The sequence below is a fragment of the Panthera onca genome, chromosome D3 (genome assembly GCF_046562875.1).
Source record: "Panthera onca isolate mPanOnc1 chromosome D3, mPanOnc1 haplotype 2, whole genome shotgun sequence".
Taxonomy (NCBI): domain Eukaryota; kingdom Metazoa; phylum Chordata; class Mammalia; order Carnivora; family Felidae; genus Panthera; species Panthera onca.
The window spans coordinates 28,430,759-28,456,618 of record NC_138350.1 but is presented as its reverse complement, the minus strand read 5'-3'; the positions used below and the strand labels follow the sequence as shown (position 1 = coordinate 28,456,618).

Here is a 25,860-nt window from a genome sequence, read left to right as displayed (position 1 = left end):
GGAATAGGAAAATGGAACATTGCATCTAGACAGGTGTTGCTCTCCAATTCAGAAGATCCCATGTTGATGGACTCAGGATTTGGTCCCAGGCCTGATTCCAAAGTCTGTGGTGTTTCTGTTATGCTAAAAGCTTCTGTTAATAACCATACATTATATTGAATAAGCATGTATTTTTGCAGAACAGTTTCATATAGAATTCCTTTTTTTTTTTTTTTTTTTTTTTTTTTTTTTAATGATGGAATCCAGTGCTGACAGGAATTCTCGCAGAGCAAGAGGAACATGGTCAAGGCATGCTACTCTCTGGCTTTGGAGCTGTAGAAACTCGGCAGGCAGAAGGAATCAATAAGCAGTAAGAAGAAGGAAGCATCAGTTGTCCCAAGCCTGAAGGATTGGAACTGTAAAAACGTTTCTGGAAAGACTTTGACACAAATCTGGTTTTAAATAAATGAGGGTTAGAATAAGCAGTGATTTGTGACTAGACTTCAGTTTAATAACTGGTATTTGGGGATTCTCTCCTTAATGTTTAACTGCTTATATAATTTTCTCTATATATTTTTAAGTTTATTTATTTTGAGAGAGAGAGTGCGAGCGAGCAGGGGAGGGAAAGACAGAGGGAGAGAGAGAGAATCCCAAGCAGGCTCCCTCCTTTCAGTGCAGAGACCAACATGGGGCTTGATCTCATGAACCATGAGATCATGACCTGAGCCAAAAGCAAGAGTCAGACACTTAACCAACTGAGCCGCCCAGGTGCCCTGAATTTTCTATATTAAAAAGGCACAATTGAGACGCCTCGGTGGCTCAGATGGTTGAGCATTTGACTCTTGATTTCAGCTCAGGTCATGATTTCAGGGTCATGGGATTGCTCCCTGTATCAGGCTCCATGCTTAGCATGGAGCCTGCCTAAGATTCTCTCTCTCTCTCTCTCTCTCTCTCTCTCTGTCTGTCTCTCCCATTGCCCCTTTCCCCTAAAAAAAAAAACAAAAACCCAACCCACAACTGAATGAAAGGAGTCTTAATCCCCCTCAAAGCCAACGAGTGAATCTTTCAGCACCAATATCCACCTGCAGGCAGAACAGGCCAGGGGGTGAGGTGGGTAAGTACTGAACCTTCAAATCCAAACATCAGTGAACAGCAAGCTAAGTGTCCTCTGAGGCAATTCTCTCTCAGCCAATGAAGAACCCAGGCATGAGCCAGCGATGAGACCGCAACGGTATCCCCCAGTCAGGAGTGGAAATAAAGCCACAGTGGCATTGTGACCCTCCATTCAGGCCTGGGGTGGAACTCAGACTTAGCCACACTGAGTATCTGAGCAGGACACTAGAAACTGCAGAACTAGATGTAATGGAGCTGGGAGGCACTCAAGCCTCTAGGCTCGATCCCTCTTTGGGATTGTAGGGCTTTGGTGGTGAGACGGAGTTTAGAGAAGGGGCCTCGGGCCACCACAGGTGCCTCCAAGCCCTTGGCCCCTTGCCTTTGCCAGTATCCAGCCCCTGCCCTGCCCCTGACTTCCCAGTGGCCTTGGGCAAATGGCTGCATCTCATTTACTCCATTGCAAAAGGAGTGACTATGGCTCACCCGGGTTGGCTGTGAAAATGAAACAAGACATCGCCTTGAGAAGCACTTGTGAGGCATTGGAGCCCTGGTTCACAACATGGCACACGTGCCCTGCCCAACCTGCCAGCTGTGCTGCTCTGAACGCCAGAGACGGGCCAGCTCTGCAGAACTGTGCACATGGACTGGCCTTTGGGTTCTGTCCCTATTTCTGCATCAGTTTGGCTATGCTCCCTTCTAGAAGATCTTCTCTGTTCTATTTACTGTGCAAAATGCTAGAAACTGCAGAACTAGATGTATTGGAGCTGGGCAGCACTCAAGCCTCTAGGCTCGATCCCTCTTTGGGACTCTAGGGCCTGCGGCAGGGACCTGGCCTCTGTCTCTCCCCCTGACCCATCACCTTTATGCCCTCTTCTGATGAGCAGGACCGGACAGCTCCTGGACGTGGGACTATCTTGCCTTATACTCTGGGTCTAGGAATAGTTCAATGACTGGGGCTCCTGTGGAGGATTCTGGTGGCCAAGGCTGGTTCCATGCACACCAGGACAAGCTAGGCAGGGAGCGGTTGGGATGAGTGCTCAAGAGCCGCTGACACCTCATCCTTGAGCACCCAGAATCAGTCACATCCCCTCTCCCCATAGGTGCCCCCTGAAAACACTCCAGAAGTGTGAGATTGCCCTGGAGAAGCTCAAGAATGACATGGCAGTGGTGAGTGGGGCACCATGGCCTGGTGGTGTCCAAAGGGCCACAGGCATCTGTGGGGAGAATTCAGAACCACAAGCTGAGAGAAGCCTTCACAGTCAGGAGTGGGCAGAGGGGCCATGCTGCTCAGCCTGGGGACCTTGCCCAGGAGTCTTTTGCCAGGTCAGGTCTGCTGTGTGGAAGGAGAGTATATGTGGGAACATGGGAGAAGTCACCCTGTGGCTGTGGTCCTGGGGTGCTTTCTGCAGCCCCCAGGTGCATGGGCTTTCTTGTATGCCCATCTCCACCATCAGGCCTCCACCCAGCCCTGCCCAGCCCCAGTCCAAGCCCTGGGGGAAGGGAACTCTGGGGAAAGTCAAGGCTGCAGAAGGCAGGAGAATGTATCCAGGATCAGCCGTATTTGTCTCCAGGGGGCAGAGGTTGTGGGGAAGCCATAGCAGTCTGACTGTGAAGGATAAGGACTTCAGGGTCTGGAAAGCCTCCCCAAGAGTGGGCTGCTAACGTCCCCACTCCCCATCCTGTCACAGCCCACGCCCCCACCACCCCCGGTGCCGCCAACCAAGCAGCAGTACCTGTGCCAGCCACTCCTGGATGCCGTCCTGGCCAATATCCGCTCACCTGTCTTCAACCATTCCCTGTACCGTACATTCGTGCCAGCCATGACGGCCATCCACGGCCCACCCATTACGTACGTACGGTCCAGGGTTCAGCCTCGCGGTGGGTGGCGGGCCGTGGGCCACGGGCCACAGCCTAGTGTGGTGTGGTGACCATGGTGGTCTCTTCCAGGGCCCCGGTGGTATGCACTCGGAAGCGTAGGTTTGAAGACGATGAACGGCAGAGCATTCCTAACGTGCTCCAGGGGGAGGTGGCCAGATTAGACCCTAAGTTCTTGGTGAACTTGGACCCATCTCACTGCAGTAACAACGGCACCGTCCACCTGATATGCAAGTTGGGTGCGTACAGGGGAGGGCAGGGCTGGTGCTATGGGAGAGTGAGTCCCGAACTACAGCCCAAGGCCCTGGAGCAGGCCCAGCACAGGCCCGCATGATCCATGTGGACAGGCACTTGGCCTCCCACAAACAGGCATGCTCACACCACACCCTGAAGCCCACCATCCCTGTGTCCTCCTGGATCCTCACACATACCTGGCCCAGGAGGTGCTCTGAGGGCAGAGCCCTGAGCCCACAGAGTCTTACCTCTCACCGGCCTGCCGGGGAAGCCCCTCCCTCCCAACCAGTTACGGCTGTGCTTGCCTGAGGCCTTAGGGAGATGTGGAAGTGGGAATCAGAGTGACCTCCAGACTGCAGCAAGCCTCACCAGAACCTTTTGGGATATGAAGAGCCCTGTTTAGAGCAGGGCTATGAGGCAGGGCAGCCTGGGCCAGGTCACAGGCATAGACACATGTGTTGCAGATGACAAGGATCTCCCGAGCGTGCCGCCGCTGGAGCTCAGTGTGCCTGCCGACTACCCCGCCCAGAGCCCACTGTGGATTGACAGGCAGTGGCAGTACGGTGAGCCAAGAGGACAGCCTTGGGGAGGCCTCACGGCTGCCGTCTAGGGACCCTGGTAGGGGGCATCAGCTCAGGGCAACCGAGATTTGCTCTGTGCCCCGCAGCTGAGGCCCCTCCTCCCCTTTCTCTGCTGCCCCTTTGTGGGCAGGAGTGGGTTGCCCAGAAGTCACTTGGGAAGAAAGGGGTCCATCCCGTGTCTGCAGGGCGGTCACCTATAGTGAGAGAGAGGCGAGCAGGTCCAACCGCCTTTGTGGGCCTCTGCAAGGCTGTTACGGGAGTACAGAAGGAGCTTGGGCTTACGGAGACCCACCTGGGTGACATGGCTTCAAACCAGAGGCCCGGAGAGACCCCTGTTGATGGTGGCCAGTCCCCCTGCAGTGCAGAGCTGGTGCATAGGGCTGGGATCCCAAGGCTGTCCCTGAGAGAAAGCCCTGGGCTCCAGACCTGTTCACATTCCAGTTCTCCACTGACGCATGGGCCTGGGAGGGGACCGTGTTGGCCACCCCACTGTGTGCGGGAGATGGCATCCTGGTCATGTTGACTGGCTTCGATGCCCTAGACGCCAGCCCTGTGTCTGTGGGGTGGCCTTTCATAAAGAGTTGCTTGTGCAGCCCAGGGTCAGGCCCAGCACTGGCTGTCCCGGCGGAGGTCACAGCGGCACTCATGGCCCATTGCTCTGTTGCAGACGCCAACCCCTTCCTGCAGTCAGTGCACCGGTGCATGACCTCGAGGCTGCTGCAGCTCCCAGACAAGCACTCGGTCACAGCCCTGCTCAACACCTGGGCGCAGAGCATCCACCAGGCCTGCCTCTCCGCCGCCTAGCCACCCACCCACTGGGGACCACGGGGATAGCCGGCAGCCTTGTCGGGGCCACAGCGGACACGCACCTCACGTTGGACATTTCTAGGTGTTGGCTCCCTTAGAGAACCTGGGCTTAGATTAGCTTTCCTGCTTTTATCTTCTGCCTTGGGGACCTGCCAAACATTTTCCCATACTTGTACGTGACTGGGGCAGGTGGCTGTGGAGCTGGCTGCTTCGTGGTGGGGTTGGGACTCCCCCACCCCCACTCCCCCCCGGGAGTCGGACATGCCTCAGCCCTGTGTGCTCCTCCTTGGGCTGCTGTCCCCTTGGCTTCTCCAGGGCCCATGTCCTTCCTCAGCAGCCTGGGGGAGAACTCCAGGTCTCGTTAGAGCCCCTTGTGTGTGTGCCAGAAAACTTTTTGTTTCTGTAGGGGAACATGGAGAGCATAGGAAACCCTGAAAACACACACAGAATTCTCTGGTCACGGTTTTGGGTTCAGACCCTTCCACCATTGCCGTGGGGGGCACGCCACTGGGAAGCTCCTGGATCCAAGGGCCGCTGGCTGCGTCTCGGAAGGAAAGTCGGCCAGCAGGCAGTTGTGAATCCCCTGCCATCACCTGGGACTCATACCTCATGGCATTCTCCCTTTAAGCCATGGGGGTCTGCTCAGCACTGTGGGGGTGCCTAGGGAGCAGGGACACCTGAGTGGATCCTGTACCTGGCACCGTGCCCACTCACTGGGCACTTGGGCCTGTTCTTGGGTCAGGGCAGCATCCTCAGGACCTGGCGTCATCAGAGCTGCTCCAGAGAGTGAAAGCTCCCTGACAGGGCATCAGCCCTCTGGCAATGAGAGGTTTCCCCTTTTGTATGTGCACTACCGTGTCATCTGTGGTTCTTATAATAAATTTATTATTCCTGTGTTTGTTGTGAGTTTGTCACTGTGTCCCCTCCCACAAGTCTGGGACCACTATCCAGTGAGGTATGCTTTCAGGGCTGAGCCAGATTCCTCACCTTGGAGACGGCCGTGGATGCCCAGACCTTAGTTCACCCTTTTTTGACAGTATCAGTGCCTCATCCTGGTTTACCCCGAGGTTTCTGGCAAAGCTCCTGCTGCCCAAAGAAGAGGCAGAGATCAGCACTGAGGAAATGGCCAGTGGGGCCAGTAGCCCTGTCCTGCCAGGGGAGGGTCGACACTAAACTGACCACACCCATGAGACCTAGGAAGCTTCGGTTCTGGTGAGTAAGGGGGTGGTGAGGCTCTTGGGTGGGAATCTCAGGGTGGGGCCCCAGCGCCCTGGAGAGGACCATTCTCCCATGGCCGTGGCCCTCCACAGCAGAAGGCAGGCTCGGTAGGATGGCTCGTTAGCTGGGATTGTCAGTGTGGAGGCTGGACGGCGCTGTGGCAGGGGGGACGGGACTTGCCCTTGTGCCTGGAAGGCAGTCCCAGCCCAGCCAAGGGCCAGGAAACCCCCTGCACTCAAAGAAGGGTGCATGCTGTGCCTGCCCGTGGCGCAGGGCACCCACCAGGCCCTGGACAAGTCCTGGTGACTGCCCCAGTGGGCCCCTCCCACCGCAGGGAGCAGAGCTGGGGGCACAGGGCAGGGCAGCCATGTCAGAGAGCGGTGAGGGATGAGGTTCACAAGTGGAGAAACGAGCTTTATTTCCAGTCTTCAACAGGTAGGGTAATACTTATTTAATGTGTTTTTGTGTAAATGCAGAATAGCAAAATACTGAGCAAGAAAATAGTGTCTCGGTTCTGAGGGCAACCAAGTACTTTATCTGCCATGAACTTTGCTTATCTGGAATTTCGCGCGGCCTAAACGTGTTCGAATTCTTTTGAAGTGCTATCTAGAGAGGGTTAGCGTCTCCAGCTGTAGGGCACTGGCCTGGCCCTGACCTGGCATGCAGACGCCGACACGTGCCGCCCGCCTCAAAGGACAGAGCGGTGCAGCCGCCGGCGCTGCACCACCTGCAGCCTTTTCTGCCGCTCAGCAAAGTTACTCTTCAAGGTCTGCTTCAGCGCGGGCAGGATGGGGCGCTCTGCCACGGGCATAGGGCTCAGAATCAGGCTGGTAGGGCAGAGGGAGGTCACTACAGGTGCCCCCGGGAGCAGGAGCGGAGACTTGGCTGGCAGCAGGGCCCCAGGCAAGGCACTGAGCTGTCCCTGCCCCTTATGTACTGGGCTCAGGCCACCCCACCCTCCCCCTGCCGGTGGGACTCACCATTTCTTGGGGATGCCCTTGGTGGGGACCTTGGGGAGCTGCATGGCTCCCTGGTGAAGGGCCTCCTGGTCCCTGGTGAAAGAGGAGTCGGTAGTGAGCCCCAAAAGAGCAGACCTCACCGGGATGCGGTGGGGGCCACGCCGAATCACTCACTTGGGAGAGCTGGGGCCGGCCTCCTCAGATGCAGCCTTGGGCCTCCTCCGGTTCCCTTCCAGGAGGGCCTTGAGGTGCTGCAGCTGGAAGGCAGGGAGAAGAGGGGCAGTGGGCGGGGTCTGCGGAGGCACTGGGGTCCCCGCTGCCTGAGCCTCACCTCTTGGGCCTGCAGGAGGTTGGCGTTCCACAGCTGGCGGATGACCACTTCGCACTGCTGAAGCGTGGTGGGCTTGCGCAGGTGCAGGGGCAGATTCATCACGGGGGGCTGCTTGCCCTTGTGCTGGCTGCCTGCCACCCAGGGGGCTGCTGAACTGGACGTCTCCACTTCTTCATCTCTGGAACAGGCACTACAGCAGCCCAGAGCTAGCCTGCCAGGATTGGTCTAACCACCCGCCACCTCTCTTGAGGGCGGCATCCACACCAGTGTGCGGCTGGTGTGGGGAAGAAGGGTGTGTCTACACAGCCTCCTCGGGGTCTGGTTCCCTTCTGCTGACCAGGGTGCTCCAGACGCCAGGTGGCGGGGGTGGGGGGCCACTCTGGTGCCAGCTCTGACCTGGGCGTATCCCTTCCTCTCCCCTCAAGGTGCACTGAGGGTCAGATGTGGTTCAAGCTGTGTGACTGCCCTCAGTCCTGACCCCACACCCGTGGGGCTGGTTGAGAGGGACTCTCAGTAAGGACCGTGCAGAGAAGCAGGACCCCGTCCTGCTGGCTGAACTACCCAGGGGACAACAGGGTCTCTTCGGATGCAAAGTCCAGGTTCACTGCTGCTTTCCAGGAAGTCCCAGAAACAGGTGTCAACCCGGTCTTGCTCTGGCCTGCTGGCTCTGTGCCTTGCGGAGGCCAAGCACATTTCCCAGGGTGAGCCCAGGAACCCAACTTACTGTTGTTCTTTTGCTTGTTGTCTTGGTGAAAAGCAAACTAATATAAAGGCCAAGTTACTTGGTTCCATTTCTGTGAGAAATTAGTTTCTGGGCTGCTGTTGGCACCCTCGTGTGGGCTCAGGTCAGCACAGGGCATTGCCCGCCAGATGGGCCTGCCTGGAGTGAGTCTGCTTTCACTCTGGAGACTGACCCATTTGGAAGGGCAAGGCAGCTGGCTGCTTCCAGAATGTGAACCTACGAAATGCAACGCTGGGCCCACAGGGTACAGGTGAGCCCTTACTTGGCCTGCCCCTGCACCCCTGGAGCGTTGTCCCGCTTGCTGTTGTGAAACAGGGCAGCAGCTGGGGTCTTCTCTTCCAGGTCCGTCTTCGGAGGAATGTCAGTTTTTGAGTCTTGCTTCTTGGAGAAGCTGGGCCGGGGCCTGGCCTTTCCTTGAGAGTTGGCTGTAGATCAGACCCAGACAGGGCAGTCACTGTGGGTGGGCATCAAGAGCCAGGGCCCACGTCCTCCAGGATTGGCTGTGAGTGCCCAAGGAGCGCCTGCCCTCTGCCTCGGTTTCCTCCTTGTAAAGGAGAGATGGTAACAGAGTCCCCATTGTGGGGGCTGCCAGGTGACCCAAAAAGGGGGTCTGTGGGTGGTGCCTGCTGAACGCTCTAAAACTACTGCTGCTGTAGAAGCTGGCCTCCCCCTACTTGTACTGGGTCAGTCTCCCATGCCTCGGGGAAGTCCAGGGGTCAGGGTGGCCCCGCAGCTGTTCCCTGACTCTGAAACAGCACCCCATTTGGGGCAAAATGAAACTGTATGAGAGTTCTGGGACCCGGCCTGCACAGACTTCCTTTCCACGGACAAGGCCCACGGCCTGCCTAGGCCCTGCATGGAAGGGGCAAGGGCCACACCCGGGGAGGATGCCTGGCCTCTCAGGGAGGCCGAGTGCAGAGAAGGGGCTATTAGCTCCCCTCACTCTGCAGAGGACACCACAAGCCCAGAACGCTAGGCAGGGCTGTCCCACCTGTATCCACCTGCTTTCAGGTGTTTGTCGTGTTTGACAAGCAGGGCTTCTGCCAGGCTGCCCTTGGAAGACCACTTAGGAAGGCTCAGGGGCTCCTCTCTTTGTATGCAGGCAGGGTGTGCCTGCCACAGGACCTTGTGCCCCACGTTGATCTGACGTTCACTTCCTTTGTAGCCAACCCCGCTTTCGCTTTCGTAGTCTCCCTCTGGCCAATCCGTGGTCCTGTCACACCCCGCCTCGGCTCCTTCCTGCTGGTGTCAGCTGGCGGCCACCCTCTCTGGCTCCCTTCAGCTACTCCTTAACCCTTAAGTCCACAGAGCTTGGCAAAGGTGCAATCTGGTCAGCACCCCACACTGGCCATCGGGGCCCAGGGCCCCAGTGGGGCACGTGCCCCTCCCCTGACCCTGAGTTCACAGAGGGTGCTGGCATGCCACCTGACAAGGTCGAGTTTGAGACGGACTTGATGGACTGAAAGCTGGAATTGGAAGTGCTGCCTGTGGGAAGTGCACCGGGTTAGTCTGAGATGGTGGCAGCACCACCTTGGTCCCAGCTTTCCCGGACACTTCTGTGCCCCGCTGTTGGGAGGGGCCAGGCCACCCGTACCTTCCTCCTGGCCCTGCAGGCCTGTGTGTTTGTGTTTGTGCAGAGCCCTCCCCCCCACTCTGGTGAGGCAGAACCAAGGCCAAGGGGAAGGTGATTTCTGGAAGGGCCATCCAGAAAGCAGCGGGCTTGGGCCCGAAGAAGCAGGCCCTGAATGGGAGGATGGCCTCTTCTGATAGCCCACTGGGGACCCCCGACCCTGCAGGACTGGGACCATTAACAGGCCCTGCCACTTGCCCAGGATAGCTCACTGGAACTGCTCTGCTCCGCTCGAGGAGGGCCCACCACCACTGTTCCCATATTCCATGTCCCCTAGGAAGGGAGCCCCGGGACACCCCCAGACTGGGGCATACCAGGCTAACACCTCTCAGACCACCTCTTGATGTCAGACTTGGCCCCAAAGGTATGTGGGGGGAACAGGCCCAACACAGCCTGAGTCTCCCTGGGCTGGGCTGGAGGACAGGCAAAGAGAAAGGGGCTGTCACGATGAGGAAGGGCCTTAGACGAGTGACTGCAGGTCTCTCTGTCTCTACACTTGGTCACAGCAGACATGGCAGGGAGGATCCCCAGAAGGACTGTGCCCACAGCCGTCTGTGCCAGAGGCACAGGGCTGGGGGCTGCCATAGCAGCAACCCAAGTAAAAGAATCCAGCAGAGCCGCAAGGCTGGGGGCCCGGGGGTGGGGTGGTGGTGGCAGGGGTGGGGTCTCGGCAGCCCCACCCCAAGCTGCTCTTCCTGCTTCCTTACTGCAGACTTCAGGCCTTGGGATCCCCGAGAGCCCCACCTGCTGTGCTTGGGTGCACAGTCACCCACACCATGGCGGGGGGTGGGGGGCAGTGGTGTCTGTCCAGGTCCCCCAGGATTCCTCCCCACTGGGATAGTACATGGGCCAGTGCAGCTAGCTGGGTAGACACAAGCACTCTGGAGGGGCTACTCCTGACAGAAGTAATTTCCCATCAGGCACCCAAGGGCCTCAGTCTTACCTTTCTTTGGCTTTTGATTCATTATTAGCTTGTAATGGAGATCTGAAAGCAAGCATGTGCACTGGTCATTTTTGAAACTGCAGCCATTTGGGGAGAAGAGGTTTTGGCTTGCCCTGTGCACTCCCCGCTGAACCCCTGAGAGACCTCACACATGGCCTTAGCAGCCAGGACACTGCCCCATGGGCCAAGCCTTTACCCTGGGTGTCTTAGGGCCAGCAATGCCTCTAGCTGTTCCCTGAGCCAGAGCCCTTGGGTGAGAGCCTCGCCAGGAGTCCATTCCTCTGCCCATGACATCTATAGGGCACCCTCTGCTAGGTGGAGCCCCAAGCTCCAGAAGAACAGAGGTGAGTGAGTCAGGATGACCCAGTCCTCCAGGAGCCCCTAGTCATGGATGAGCAAATGTGGTCAGAGCAATGATCAAGTGACACCCAGAACGTGGGCTGGCCACATCCAGCCTGGGCATCAGGGAGGGACAGGGGTGAGACTCAAGACTCCTTATGTCAGGAGGAGGGAGTCCTGACATCATGGTGAGCCCTTGATCTAATAGCACTTCAGGTAAAGGCAACAGGAGAAAGGTGGGGAGAAACTGAGACAGGGCTAAGAATGTGGGGGGAGGAGTTCCAACTAGAGCATAAGGGAGAAGAGAGGACAGCAGTGTCCCACCGTGATAGGCCTTAAGTTCTGCTTCAGGCCTGGCCCATGGCGGTGAGGAGCCACCAGCGGGGCAAAGTTAGGAAGGACCTGCCCTGAGGAGACGCGGGGGCAGGGGGAGGTGTCCAAGGAGGGGCTGGATGGGAATGGCAAGTCGGCTCTCGATCTGTGTTTAGTTTGTGAAAATCACTGAGCTGTACACTCGCACTTTTTACTTCCATAAAAGTTTTTAGAACAGGCGGGCCCGACTTGCCTAGAGAGGAGACTGCGACCCGGCTTACTGTGGGAAACGCTACACAGCCAGACCACCCCACCAGATCACCAGATGGTGGGGCGGCCCCGTCGACCCCGCCCACGAAGACCCAGGTTTGGGGCCCGGGGGTGCGGAGGAGGCAGGGAGTCCGAGACCCACGTAGCAGGACCCGGGGTGGGGCTTGCTGCCCTGTGTCCTCCTTATACCCTGTTTAAGGGTTTCTAAACCTCGTGTTCTAGAGTCCACGAGTGTTTCGGTACTGGAGGCACCCGGGAGCGGCAGGTCTGCCTCTCCCTCGGGCCCCAGCCGCGGAAGACGCCTCACTCGCGGCCGCGGCGCCCGGACTCACCCTTGTTCTCCCGCTTGAGGTGCTCGATCTCCTCGTGGAGCTTGACCAGTGTCTCCGAGTGCTGCTGCTGCAGGAACTGCAGGCTCTTCTCCAGGTCCACGACCCGCTTCTGCGCCTCGATGAGCCCAACCTGCGTGCTGTGCTGCGCGGGCTGGAGGATGGCGGGCGGGCGCAGGCGCGACGTGCCCCGGGAGCCCGGGAGCCCCGAGCTGGGGGGCCGCTGCCCGGCCGCCGCCACCCCCGCGCTCATGTCGCCGCTGCCGCCGCCTCTGCCGCCGCCTCTGCGGTCGCTGCACTCCCACTTGGTGGCTCGACTGCCCCGGCCTGGTGCCGCGTCGCCATGGAAACGGGCGCGAGCGGGCGAGGGGGGCGGGGCGTGCGGCGGGGCGTCGTCCGTGATGCCCGAGAGACCACGCTGCTGGTGGGGGTGGGGCCTGCGTCAAGTTTGCCTGAGCTCGTACACCCTGACTTTGAAAGGCATCCTCTGAATTAAGGTCAGATAATCGTCCGCCTTTACAGTAGGTCTTACTGTCCAATTTTCTATGCTTGTTTATTTTAATAGTTCGCTTCTGGAATAGATGATATGGATTACATATTCAAAAATCCAAAGGTAGAGGACTTTCTGCTTTATGAAATGTGGACAGAATATATGAAACAGCCACCTGGAAACAACGAGAAGAACAAAAAGCAAAGTGGACGAAGGCAGCTCTTGAAAGAAGAGCTGCTTGGGGCGCCTGGGTGGTTCAGTTGGTTAAGTACCCAACTCTTGAGTCTGGCTCAAGTCACAACTGCGAGATGGAGACCCGTGTCAAGCTCTGCGCTCTCGAGAGCAAGGAGCCTGATTGGGTCCCTCTCTCTCCCTGTCTGTCTGTCTCTCTCTCCCTCTCTCCTCTCTCTCTGCTCCTCCTCCGCTTGCATGCTCTCTTTCTCTCAAAATAAATAAATACAACTATTTTTAAAAAGAAGAGCTGCTTTTTCCCTGAGCTCTCTCTTCTGGTCAGCCAGACCTCAAACAGGAAGCCACAGTCCTATTGGCCGCAGAAGGCAGGGGATGGAGTTTGGGAAGGACACTGCAGCTGGAAACTGAGGGGGCAACACAGTGAAGTTTGGAGCCTCTGCAGGTGAGGAGTTGAAAGCAATAAACTTCAAATATGTGGCTGGCCTGAACTGCCCACAGAATTCCAGGGATTCCAGGGAAAGAGAAAGAGCTGGAAGGCCAAAAGCTGAGAAGAGATTCATTTGCTGCTAGCTCCAGGGGAGACAGAATTTGGAGTCTGACAGAGGAGCTTGGTAAACGCCTCAGTTTTTCTTTTAAACCCCAAAAGGATCACACCTTGGTAATAAAGACTATGTTCTAGAAATAAGAGATTTGCCTTAGAACTAAGGGCAAAATCAGAAAATACCCACCCTCATAAAACTTAAAAGCCCAGCCTCCGCAAGGTTTTGGTGATGTTCCAATAATTCAACCCCCTGGAGAACAAAACTCAACACTCTTCAGAGAATTGTAATAGAACCCAGAGTCTCTGTGTCCTGTCATCCATGATGTCTGATATACAAGAAAAAATACCGGACATGCCAAGAAACAGACAAATGTGACTGAGTCACGAGAAAAAAAATCCAGATTCAGTCAATGGAAATAGATCTGCAAATAATACTAGATAAGAAAAGTTACAGGAAAGTATTTTATAATGAATATGATTAAAACCTACAGAAAAAGATGGCTATAGTGAGTGGAATCATAGAAAACATTTTAAATGATTGATAAAGCGTTAAAAATGAAAGGAAAAAAAAAGGAAATCCTACAACTACAAATGTACCTGGATTTCTGGTTTCCTGGTCCAGCCTTGGCAATCATCACTGCCATCCGCACAAAAGAGAAAGTCGCTGACAAGCTGAAAAATCAATGAACTCTTCTTAGATCCATCAGAGAACGGAGATCACAGGACAAACGGCTGCCCCCACGTTGGAGAGACAGAGAATCACAACCCACTGGAGCATCAATCTCTGTCTGAACCACTACCGGGGAGGAAAAGCTAAACTGTAATTGATGAATTGCTGGTGTGGCCAGTGTAGACAAGGGTTAAAGAGTTCAGGGGGCAGAGGTCCAATCTTAAGGGGCCCCGCACCTTTGTGAGTTTAACCTCCAGGAGCCCTACCAGATTCTCATGAGGAAGAAAGATGGAAAAATCCCCTTGTGGTCCCAACAGGAAGAGGGTGAGGCAGCCATTTTGAAGTATTGCCCAGAGCTTTCTGTTTCAGGGATTTCCCTCAAAACAAACTAAGACAGCCCCAAATGCCAAACCGGCTGGGATTTTAATAGAGCCTGACAGACCTGGAGGAAAAGAAATACCTAACTCTAGCCGCTTCTAGCCTTCCCCTCTCTCCACATCTTTCCACCACATCAGTGGGGGCCTGTGTAAAAATGGGATACAAGCGAAAGAATTGCCCATCTCAGACCTAATTTAAGAAGTGTCTAGGGGCATCTGTGTGGCTAAGTTGGTTAAGCATCTGACTCTTGATCTCAGCTTAGGTCTTGATCTCAGGTTCACGAGTTCAAGCCCTACATTGGGTCCCATGCTGGGCATGAAGTCTACTTTAAAAATAATAATAATAATAATAATAATAAGTTTCTAGGAAAACCCAAAGATAACAAGGAAGACAAATTGAGGGCACCGGAGGAATATTTTGCCTCTGACACCTATGGCTGCAACAAGCAATAAACGTGGACTAAACCCTGGCAAGATAAATAAAATCTCATGCTATAGGCCTGTTTACCTCAGTTTCTTCTACACAACACATCATATCGAAATTTCAACAAAAAATTACAAGGCATACTATGAGGTGCCTGGGTGGCTCAGCCAGTCAAGTGCCCAACTTCGGCTCAAGCCATGATCTCACAGTCCATGAGTTCAAGCCCCACACTGGGCTCTCTGCTGTCAGCGCAGAGCCTCCTTTGGATCCTCTATCTCCCTCTCTCTCTCTCTCTCTCTCTCTGCCCCTCCCCAGCTGGCTCGCTCTCTCTCAAAATTAATATACCTAAAAAAAATTACAAGATATACTAAAAGACAAAAAAAAAAAAAAAAAACCCACATAGTCTGAAGGGACAGAACAAGCATCAGAGCTAGACTTGGATCTGGAGAGATGTTGGAATTATTGAATTGAAATTTTTATTTTTTCACATTTTATTTTATTTTATTTTTTATTTTAAAGAGAGAAAGAGAGTGCAAGCAGGGGAGAGGGGCAGAAGGAGAAAGAGAGGATCTTAAGCAGGCTCCATGCTTAGCGAGGAGCCTGACACGGGGCTTGATCCCATGACCTGAGCTGTAATCAACAGTCAGACTTCAACTGACTGAGCCACCCAGGCGCCCCATCAGGTTGGGAATTTTAAACAACTATGATGACTATGCTAATGGCTCTAATGGAAAAAGTGGACAATATGAAAGAATTGATGGATAATGTAAGCAAAGAGATGTAAACTCTAAGAAGGTAAAGGAAATGTGTGAAATCAAGAACGCTGTAACACAAGTGAAGAATGCCTTTGATGGGCTTATCAGCCGACTGGGCAAGGCCAAGGCAAGAATCAATGAGCTTGAAGTTATGTCAAGAGAAACTTCCAAAACTGAAATATGAAGAGAAGGATGAATGAAAATGACAGAACAGAATATCCACAAATCCCGTGACTGTTTCAAAAGGTGTAACATATGTAGAGTGAGAAGACCGGAAGGAGAAGAGAGAAAGGAACAAAAAATATTTACAGCAATAACGACTGATAATTTCAAAAATTAACGAAAGACAACAAATCACAGATCCAGGAAGCTCAGGGAACACCAGGCAGGAGAAACACGCACAAAAAATCTCCTCCTGGGCATATCACATTCTCATTGGAGAAAATTAAAGACAAAGGGAAAATCTGGAAAGAAACCAGAGGAGGAAAAAAGAAAAAGAGCTTTCATAGTAAGAAGTAAAGATAGAATCACATCGGATTTCTCCTCAGAAACCACACAAGCAAGAGAGTGAAGAGAGATATTCATGTTGAAAGAAAAAAGCCACAAACTTAGAGTACTGTATCTAGCTACATTTTCCTTCAAAAGTAAAGAAGAAATAATAAAGACCTTCTCAGACAAACAAAAATTGAGGAACTTCGTTGCCAGTAGCCCTGCTTTGTGAGAAATGTTAAAAGAAATTCTTCAGAAAGAAGAAAAATGACATAGGTCAGACACCAAGATCTACATTAAGAAAAGAGCATTAGAGAAGGAATAAATAACGGTAAAAAAAAATTGCTGTTTCATATTCTTAAAACTTAAAAAAATTGTGGGGCTCGAACTCACAACCCCAAGATAAAGAGTCACACGCTCCACCGACTGAATCAGCCAGGCACCCCTTCTTTTTCATATTCTTGTTTTTAAGTTTATTTATCTATTTTGAGAGAGAGGGAGAGAAAAGTGCAGGAGGGGCAGAGAGAGGGGGAGAGAGAGAATCCCAAGCAGGTTCTGCACTGTCAGCGCAGAGCCCCATGTGGGGCTCAAACTCACAAACCGTGAGATCATGACCTGAGCCAAAATCCAGAGTTGGATGTTTAACCGACTAAGCCACCCAGGCGCCCCATCATATTCTTAATTAATCTTACAGATAACAGTTTGTTTAAAATAACCATAGCAAAAAATAATAATCATCATAGCAACAATGCATTTGGTAATTATAGTTTATCAATAAGTGAATGACAGCAATGCTATCAGAGATGGGAGGGAGAAATCAGAAATATTCTAAGGTGAGGTGCTATGGTGTTATTCTAAAGAGAACTTGGATTCACTGTAAGTGTATACTCAAGGGCAAACACTTAAAATAATTTTAAATCAAAAGTATAATTGATATGCTAAGAGAAGAGAGAAATGGGATAATATAAAAGGTTCAGTTAAAGGGGTGCCTGGCTGGCTCAGTCAGAAGAGCATGCAACTCCTAATCTTGTTGGGATTGGGAGCTCAAGCCCCACGTAGAGATTACTGAAAAATAAACAAACTTAAAAAAAAAAAAGTCTGAGTTAAAGCCAGACAAGGTGGGAAAAGAGTGGAAGACAAAAAGAGAAACAAAGAGCAATAAATAGAAAACAGTAACAGGGGCGCCTGGGTGGCTCAGTCAGTTGAGCATCCGACTTCAGCTCAGGTCACGATCTTGCAGTTCGTGAGTTCGAGCCCCACGTCGGGCTCTGTGCTGACAGCTCAGAGCCTGGAGCCTGCTTCAGATTCTGTGTCTCCCTCTCTCTCTGCCCCTCCCCTGCTCATGCTCTCAAAAATGAATAAATGTAAAAAAAAAAAAAAAATGGTGTCAGGAACCTGAGAAAAATCACTTCTTACTGAAGCAACATCACAGTTGACTGTTTAACATTACAGTTTTTTGACAAGGCAAAAGGAAAAGTCACTGTGGAATAGAGTTTTCATTCTCTGGCAAAGGAAATATGTACATTCTTCAGAAACAAATTTCTTTGGGACCCATATGGAGGGATTGAGCATTTTGGTGGCTTGGATACGAAACATTGAGTAGAATGGATGATGTTTTCTAGAATACTTTCCCATAGTGGCTGGGTGGCTCAGTCGGTTAAGTGTCTGATGACTCTTGATCTCAGTCCAGGTCATGATCTTGCAGTTAGTGAGTTTGAGCCCCACATGGGGCTCCGTGCTGATGGAGTGGAGCCTACTTGGGATTCTGTCTCTCCTTCTCTCTGCCCCTCCCCCACTGGTGCCTGCGTGCTCTCTCTCTCAAAATAAACATGAAAAAATGTCAAAAGAATAGGAAAAGAATACTTTCCTGAAGAGACAGGCAAGTCAGATGGATATTCATTTTATCATTTTTCCTTTTAAGTGTATATATTCCTTTAATAAAATTAAGAGATAATGAAGATCTTTTAAAATCTACTGTTACAGAAAGATTTCAGTCTTCGCTGCCACTATTCACAACGCCCCAGACATGAATACTACATATTGGGGCTCTTTTTTCTAGTAGTTACCTCCATAGCTTTCGGTGATGTGCTTTTGCTACGATTTTTTGAAGTTTATTTATTTTGAGAGAGAGAGAGAGAGACAGAGAGAATCCTAAGCAGGCTCTATGCTGTCAGCACAGAGCCCAATGTGGGGCTCGATCTCAGGAACTGTGAGATCATGACCTGAGCTGAAATCAAGAGTCAGCCACTTAACCGACTGAGCCACCCAGGCACCTTTACTATTTCTTGATTTACCAAAGTGAGCCACACCCACCGGCTTCCTTTCCTGTTCTAATGAGTGAGGGTTTAACTCACTTCTATCACCAGTCCCACATTCTAATACAGTCCCATTATTATTCTTAGCTCCTCTCTTATTTATATTTGTAATCTTACATCTTTAGTTTTGGTTTTACCTCATTTTACAGCAAGCGAAGTGTGGCCGTGGGCTCGCGAAACCATGATGTTGTCAGTGCCTCTGTCTGGAACTCACCGGTCCTACTGTATTTCCCATCACCCTGAAGGACGGCGGGATGGACTTTTGAAGATTTGCTTCTGGTTTCAGCTGGGTGAAATCACTTGGTGGAGCTAGCGTAATGTCCCGGGAGATGCGGGATGTGCTTTGAAGCAGCCACTAATGTGTAGTGAAGTTTCTTTCCCCGAGGCAAAGATATCCAAAGACTTCAGGAATCAAGGGGTAGAAGTGGGAGGAGCTTGTTTCACTGTTACTGTTCTAATGACCTACCAGTAAAGTTTCAACTTCCCACCCCCACAGCTTTGGGTTCTGCTGGCTTAGAGGTCTTGCTTGGTTGCCACAGGTGGCAAGGGACACGCTGGTTCCACTGAACAGGAAGCTGAGACTGCCACCTGGTGACTTTGTCAGGCAAAAAGGGGGTTGCTGTACTGGTTGGGTGGCTGGGCTTGATTATCAAGCGTAAATCGGTTTGCTACTCCAGAATGGGGGCAAGGAGGAACACCTGCAACCCAGGAGATTCTCTTGGTAATCTTACCTAGGGCTCCCACATTCTGTGGTAAAAATGACGGAAAACTATAGCAACCTAAAACAGGCAGGACTAAGGGGCGACTGGGTGGCTCAGTCGGTTAAGCGTCCGATCCTTGGTTTTGGCTCAGGTCATGATCTTTCGGTTCAGGGGTTCTAGTCCCTCATTGGGCTCTGCGCTGGGAGCCTGCACACTCTCGCGCGCGCGCAAAATAAATAAGCCTGCTAGGAATTTACCCAAGGGATACGGGAGTGCTGATGCATAGGGGCACTCGTACCCCAATGTTTATAGCCGCACTTTCAACAATACCCAAATTACGGAAAGAGCCCAAATGTCCATCAACTGACAAATGGATAAAGAAGATGTGGTTTATATATACAATGGAATACTACTTGGCAATGAGAAAGAATGAAATCTGGCCATTTGTAGCAACATGGATGTAACTGGAGAGTGTTATGCTAACTGAAATAAGTCATACAGAGAAACACAGATACCGTATGTTTTCACTCATATGTGGATCCTGAGAAACTTAACAGAAGACAGTGGGGAGGGGAAGGGGGAAAAAAAGGTTGCAGAGAGGGAAGGAGGCAAACCATAAGAGACTTAAAAACTGCGAACAGGGGCGCCTGGGTGGCTCAGTCGGTTAAGCGGCTGACTTCGGCTCAGGTCATGATCTCACAGTCCGTGAGTTCGAGCCCCGCGTCGGGCTCTGTGCTGACAGCTCAGAGCCTGGAGCCCGTTTCAGATTCTGTGTCTCCCTCTCTCTCTGCCCCTCCCCTGTTCATGCTCTGTCTCTCTCTGTCTCAAAGATAAATAAACGTTAATTAAAAAAAAAAACAAAACTGCGAACAGCGGCGTCTGGGTGGCTCAGTCAGTTAAGTGTCAGACTTGGGCTCAGGTCATGATCTCGTGGTTCGTGAGTTCGAGCCCCACGTCGGGCTCTGTGCTGACAGCTCGGAGCCTGAAGCCTGCTTCGGATTCTGTGTCTCCGTCTCTCTCTGCCCGTCCCCCACTTGTGCATTGTCTCTCTATCAAAAATAAATACAATGTAAAAAAAAATTTAAAAACAACAACAACAAACTGAGGGTTGATGGGGGTGGAGGAGAGGGGAAAGTGGGTGATGGGCATTGAGGAGGGCACCTGTTGGGATGAGCACTGGGTGTTGTATGGAAACCAATTTGACAATAAATTATATATTTAAAAAAAGTATATTTCAGAAAACACTGAATTTATAAAAACAAATAAATAATAAAACAGGCAGAACCATTTAAAGCACAAAAACTTCCAGAATAAAGGGGCACCTGGGTGGCTCAGTGGGTTGAGCATCTAACTTCGGTTCAGGTCATGTTCTTGTGGCTCGTGAGTTCAAGCCCCACATCGGGCTCTCAGGCTCTCGGGCTCTCTGCTGTCAGTGCAGAGTCACTTTGGATCCTCTGTCCTCCTTTCGCTGCCCCTCCCCCGCTGAGCGCATGTGCGCTTTCTCCCACGCTCTCTCTCCCCAAAATAAATAAACATTAAAAAAATTTTTTTCAAGGATAAAGATCTAGGTCACCCCACCAGATTACCCGCCCCCCCCCCCCCCAATATGACTGGCTGAGGTGCTTGCTGGGGACAAAGAGGAAGGGTGGTGGAAGAACACTCATCTTGTCATGTGACCAATCACAGCCGCGAGCACAGTTGTGGCCAAAGATGTCCTGTGTCTTACTTTGATATGGACTTTTGTACCTCATACTTATCTTTTTCTCCTCTCTCATTCTCATGCTACCAGGAAGTATTAATGTATAAATCATGGCTATTTCTGTAACTCAGTATTAGGCTACAGGATAGCAGAATCCGAATCAGGAAACAAAGGCACATTTATTCAGAGATGGACAAGGGGGAACTTTGGGTTTCTTCTTTCGGTTCGGCTGTCGGAAGGATAGCTGAATCATACAATGTGAAAGCATGGTGCTCCGAATACCTTTACTTGGAAGTTAAATGTTGAAAAGGAGGTGTTTGGATGCAAAGCTGAGCTGACCAAGGGGTAGATTGTGCTGCGCTGGTTGTGGTTAACCCGGCGCCAGCACCATTCATTTTTAAGGCTGAGAACTCTATTTTCCAGAATCCCCTTTCCCTTAGGGTTTTGGGATAGAGCCAGCCAGAGAGAGAAAGTTGTAGGAGGTTTGGAAGATGGAGGTGAATCAGTCACAGTCAAGTATGTGGGTAAACAAGAGATCCACACTGGCTTCCTGGAGCACTACCCCTTTCATCACTGAATTCTGAGATGGTCTGTGGAAGCTTCTTGGAGAATCTTGAGACCCACCCACCTTGGTGCTTCAGGCTGAGGTCTTTAGCATGAGCTTCTTTGCTCTTGCAGATAGCTTCCATTACCTCTGTTCTTTTGGCTCTTCCCACACTCACGGAAGTCCCTGATTCTTTTTTTTTTTTTTTAAGTTTATTTACTTATTGAGAGAGAGAGAGAGGGAGGGAGGGAGAGAATCCCAAGCAGGCTCCGTGCTGACACTGCAATGCAGGGCTTGATCCCATGAACCACGAGATCATGACCTGAGCTGAAATTAAGAGTCGGATGCTCAGCCAACCGAGTCACCCAGGTGCCCCTGATTGTAACAATTTTTTACACAACTTTTTTAGTTTTTAAGTAATCTCCACACCTAATATGGGGCTCAAATCCATGACCCCAAGATCAAGAGTCAAACACTCTTTCAGCTGAGCCACCCAGGTACCCCTACAATGTAATTTTAGAACTTTTTTGTTCTTTTAAAAGAAACCCTGTACCCATTAATGGTCACTCCTCACTGCCTCTCTTGGCCCCAGTCCTAAGCAACCAATAATCTACTTTCTGTCTCCATAGGTCTGCCTGTTCTGGACATTTCGTAGCAATAGAATTCACAATATGTGATCTTTTGCAAATGGCTTCTTTCACTTAATATAATGTTCTCAAGATTTACTCTTGGGCACCTGGCTGGCTCAGTCGGTAGAACATGTGACTCTTGATCTCGAGTTTGTGAGTTCAAGCCCCATTCTGGGCATAGAGTTTCCTAAATAAACAAGCAACCCAGTAAATAAATAGCTTTTAAAAAGATTTACTCATATTGTAAATATGAGTAATTGTAATTTACTCATATTGTAAATACTTTGTTCCTTTTTATGGCCAAATAGTATTCCATTGCATGGACATACAGCATTTGGTTTATCCCTTCATCACGTGGTGGACATTTGGGTTATTTCTACTTTGGGGCTATTGTAAATAATGCTGCCACGAACATTTGTGTATCTGTTTTTGTGTGGGCCTATGTTTTCAAAATTAAAAAATATTTTGTACTGAAAAACGATACTTTCCAAATGAAAAGACAATCTACAGAATGGGAGAAAATATTTCCAAGTCACATATTTGATAAAGTGCTTACATCTAGAATATGCAAAGAGTTCTTACAATTCAATGATAAAAAAGTTAATAATCCAAATTAAAAATGGGTGAAGGCCAGGGCACCTTGGTGGCTCAGTCGGTTAGGCATCCGACTTTGGCTCAGGTCATGATCTCGCAGCTTGTGAGTTCAAGCCCTGCATCAGGCTGTCTGCTATCAACACAGAGACTTCTTGGAATTCTCTGTCCCCCTCTCTCTGCCCCTCCTCCTCTCATGCTCTCTCTCTCTCAAAAATAAACATTTTTAAAAAATAAAAATGGATGAATGGATAAAGAAGTTGTGGTTTATATACACGATGGAATACTGCTTGGCAATGAGAAAGAATGAAATATGGCCATTTGTAGCAACGTGGATGGAACTGGAGAGTGTGATGCTAAGTGAAATAAGCCATACAGAGAAAGACAGATACCATATGTTTTCACTCTTATGCAGATCCTGAGAAACTTAACAGAAGACCAGGGGGGAGTGGCAGGGGGAAGCAGAAGTTACAGAGAGAGAAGGAGGCAGACCATAATAGACTCTTAAATACTGAGAAGAAACTGAGGGTTGATGGGGGCTGGGAGGGAGGGGAAAGGGGGTGATGGGCATTGAGGAGGGCACCTGTTGGGATGAGCACTGGGTGTTGTATGGAAACCAATCTGACAATAAATTTCATATTCAAAAAATAATAAAAAAAACAAAAAAAAAAATAAAAATAAAAATGGGTGAAGGAGTTCAACAGACATTTCTCCAAAGAAGATACACAAATGACCAATAAGCACAAGAAAAGATACTCAGCACCTGTTAGTAATCAGGGAAACGCAAACCAAAACCACAATAAGATACCGTTTCACAGTCACCAGGATGGCTGTCGCCAAAAAGACAAACACTACTAAGAGTTCATGATATGAGGCAGAGCTGGAACCCTCACAGGTTGCTGGTGAGAATGTAAAATGTTGCAACAGTGTTTGGCAATTCCTCAAAAAGTAAAGAGAAGGCTCAGCAATTCTGCTCCTAGGTACATAACCCAAGAGAATTGAAAATATAGGTTCCAGGGGAGCCTGGGAAGCTCAGTTAAGGGTCCAGCTCTTGATTTTGGCTCAGGTCATGATCTCACAGTCCGTGGGTTCGAGTCCCACGTTGGGCTCTGTGCTGACAGTGCAGAGCCTGCTTGGGATTCTCTCTCTCCTTCTCTCTCTGCCCCTCCCCCTGACTCTCTCTCTCTCACACACACAAAATAAACAAACATTAAAAAAAGAAATAAATGGGGCACCTAGGTGGCCCCGTCAATTACGCGTTTTACTTTGACTCAGGTCATGTGGTTCGTGGGTTCAAGCCCCACATCGGGCTCTCTGCTGTCAGCATGGAGCCCGCTTCGGATCCTCTGTCCCCTTCTCTCTGCCTGCCCTCCCCCCCCCCCCCCCGCTCTCTCTCTCTCAACAATAAATAAAAAACATAGTTCCATACAAAATGGATACATAAATGTTCATGGCAGCATTATTCACAATAAATAGCCCCAAAGGAGAAATAACCCAAGTGTCCACCAAGTGGTGAATGGATAAATAAAATGTAGTATATCCACACAATGGAATATTATTTGGCCATAAAACGGAACGAAGCACTCATATACACCACGATATGAGTAAATCCACTCTCCCTATTTTTTCTTTTGGCATTTGTACTTTGGGTGTCATACCTAAAACACTATTAACTAATGCAAAGTTATAAAGATTATTCCTCTGTTTTCTCCTAACAGGTTTTGTTTTTGTTTTTTTTTTTTTTTTTTGAGAGAGGGTACAAGCGAGTGAGGGACAAAGAGAGAGGGAGAGAGAGAATCCCACGAGGAACAGAGAAAGAGAGAAGCAGGGCTCACCCAAAGCGGGGCTCAAACTGACGACCTAAGTGATCATGACCTGAGCCACAGTCCGATCGATGTTTAACTGACTGAGCCACCCAGGCGCCGCTCTCCTCTTTTATACTTTCAGCTCCTCTATCTGGGTCTTTGATCCTCTCTCTGGCTCTAAGTTTTTGGACAGGACCCTTCCAGTGCAGTGATCGTGTTTTTCCCCCAGTGATTTTTGTTCAACCTTAGGCTGAAAAGCCCCTTCCCTGACCTCGATCCTTTCTACTCATGTACAAATTAACTTATCCAAGGCATTCATATTGTGATTCCTGAGGTGTTAGGGGCTGGATGTGTATATAATAGGTACAGTATTTGTCAAACAATCGTATTTATTGGGCAGCTGCTGTGTGCTTGCACGATGCCAGAGCTAGAAAGGTGAGTAAAATATGATAGTTGTCCTCAAGGAGCAAACACACAAGCTGGAGATTCATGCAGAAGTATTTATTTATTCAGTACTTTGTTTTATTTTAAGTAGGCTCCATGTCCAATGTGGGACTTGAACTCAGGACCCTGAGATTAAGAATCACATGCTCAGGGCGCCTGGGTGGCTCAGTCGGTTAAGGACCTGACTTCGGCTCAGGTCATGATCTCGTGGTCCGTGAGTTCAAGCCCCACATCGGGCTCCGTGCTGACAGCTCAGAGCCTGGAGCCTGCTTTGGATTCTGTGTCTCCCTCTCTCTCTGCCCCTCCCCCGCTTACACTCTGTCTCTCTCTCAAAAATAAACAAACACACACAAAAAAAAAAAAAAAGTCATGTGCTCTACCGACTGAGCCAGCCAGGAGCCTCTGTTCAGCACCTTGAAGTGCCCAGCACCAAGCAAATAAGACATCCCTCTTTACTTTTATTTGCTGAATGGTGGCAATGAGTGCACAGGAGGGCACTAAATCCAGTCCAGGAGGAGGGGAAGTGGAGGAGGCAAGGTCTCTTAGAGGAAGTGATGACTGGCGGTCTTCCAGGATGGGTGGCAGTCGGCTGCTGAGGAAGGAAGGAGGCTAAGCCGACCTTCAGAGACGTGGCCCGAGGAGCAGAATGTACACTTCCTCAGTGGGCACCAAGCTGTGCGTGGGGAAAACAGCGCTCCTTCCACCCAGAGAGGGAGGGTGGAGGAAGCAAGTTCCGGGCCGTCTGAAGCCATCCCAGGCAGAAGGCTCGCTTCACCCACTTTACTGCATTGCCTAGAACACAGACCCTTAAATAAGACGTCAGATGCACAAACTCAGAGCCTCCCGGATGGTGTTCTGTACAGCAGAAGATGCAGACGTTCATTGTGGGAAGTCCACCGTTCTCCAGATGGTTTGGGGAGCTTTTCACCTGAGCATCACAAGAAATAAATTGAGTGCATGCCGGGAAATGCCATGTCTGCTGCACTCAGGCTGTGGGGGTGCTGCGTGGCAGGTCCTATAGGTCCAATTCTCCCTGAAGCGGCTGCTCTCCAGAAGCTGAACACAGCTAAAGGCAGGCTAAGGGAGGTGGCTGCAGATGTATAATGGTGCGGAGACCCAAAAGGGACGGTGAAAGCAGTTGAACGGTTGACAACTTCACCTTCCCCTACCGCCTGGTGCAGTAAGCGCTTGGCGCCCCCAAGGGCCCACCTTACTCTATGGCTGGAAGGCATTTGCTCCCTTCTCTGGCTTCTTTGCATTTTTCTGACCTCTTGGGGCAGCGGTGACTCACATGGATGTTAAAGTCAGTGGCTGTTCTCACAGCTGGAATATTGGTTGAGAGGGAGTAGGACTTCTTGATGGGGAGAGGAGAGGTTGGGAAACAATTTGATCTATTTCGGTCCGTAGATGTTTGAGAAACTTATGCTAGGAATTCTGGTTTGCAGAGTCCAAAAAAAAAAAAAAAAAAAAAAAAAGCTAGCGAAGTATTTAAAGTGAAAGCTACCCGAGTCACGTATCATCTGAGGGCTGCT

General features: G+C 50.8%; 2 protein-coding genes across 7 annotated transcripts; one reads left to right on the top strand and one right to left on the bottom strand.

Moving 5' to 3' along the window:
* The first annotated feature begins 1,716 nt into the window (after nucleotides 1-1,716).
* Nucleotides 1,717-5,487, top strand: LOC144613860 (mediator of RNA polymerase II transcription subunit 15). 2 transcript variants are annotated; one of them, XM_078435491.2, is made up of 5 exons: nucleotides 1,727-2,259; nucleotides 2,781-2,941; nucleotides 3,040-3,206; nucleotides 3,666-3,764; nucleotides 4,450-5,487. In XM_078435491.2, the coding sequence occupies exons 1-5, from the start codon at nucleotides 2,251-2,253 to the stop codon at nucleotides 4,584-4,586; spliced, it is 573 nt and encodes a 190-aa protein (XP_078291617.1). In that variant the 5' UTR covers nucleotides 1,727-2,250; the 3' UTR covers nucleotides 4,587-5,487. The 2 variants fall into 2 exon arrangements, with proteins under 2 accessions (XP_078291618.1, XP_078291617.1); XM_078435492.2 differs by lacking the exon at nucleotides 3,666-3,764 and having other exon boundaries at nucleotides 1,717-2,259.
* A 713-nt stretch (nucleotides 5,488-6,200) lies between these two features.
* Nucleotides 6,201-12,024, bottom strand: LOC132665671 (coiled-coil domain-containing protein 74B-like). 5 transcript variants are annotated; one of them, XM_060613032.3, is made up of 7 exons: nucleotides 11,666-12,024; nucleotides 10,413-10,454; nucleotides 8,102-8,264; nucleotides 7,098-7,308; nucleotides 6,941-7,023; nucleotides 6,788-6,859; nucleotides 6,201-6,634 (listed from the first exon to the last, which is right to left on the bottom strand). In XM_060613032.3, the coding sequence occupies exons 1-7, from the start codon at nucleotides 11,913-11,915 to the stop codon at nucleotides 6,496-6,498; spliced, it is 960 nt and encodes a 319-aa protein (XP_060469015.3). In that variant the 5' UTR covers nucleotides 11,916-12,024; the 3' UTR covers nucleotides 6,201-6,495. The 5 variants fall into 5 exon arrangements, with proteins under 5 accessions (XP_060469015.3, XP_060469016.3, XP_060469012.3 ...); XM_060613033.3 differs by having other exon boundaries at nucleotides 7,098-7,275; XM_060613034.3 differs by having other exon boundaries at nucleotides 6,508-6,605.
* Nucleotides 12,025-25,860: the final 13,836 nt, after the last annotated feature.

Coding starts and splice junctions, on each gene's coding strand:
- LOC144613860 (XM_078435491.2), top strand. Junction 2,942..3,039: donor ATCCACGGCCCACCCATTAC/GTACGTACGGTC, acceptor GGTCTCTTCCAG/GGCCCCGGTGGTATGCACTC. Junction 3,765..4,449: donor TGACAGGCAGTGGCAGTACG/GTGAGCCAAGAG, acceptor GCTCTGTTGCAG/ACGCCAACCCCTTCCTGCAG.
- LOC132665671 (XM_060613029.3), bottom strand. CDS start 11,915: ATGAGCGCGGGGGTGGCGGCGGCCGGGCAGCGGCCCCCCAGCTCGGGG. Junction 8,265..10,412: donor GAATCAAAAGCCAAAGAAAG/GTAAGACTGAGG, acceptor TCTGATCTACAG/CCAACTCTCAAGGAAAGGCC. Junction 7,288..8,101: donor GGGGTGCAGGGGCAGGCCAA/GTAAGGGCTCAC, acceptor GGGCTGCTGTAG/TGCCTGTTCCAGAGATGAAG.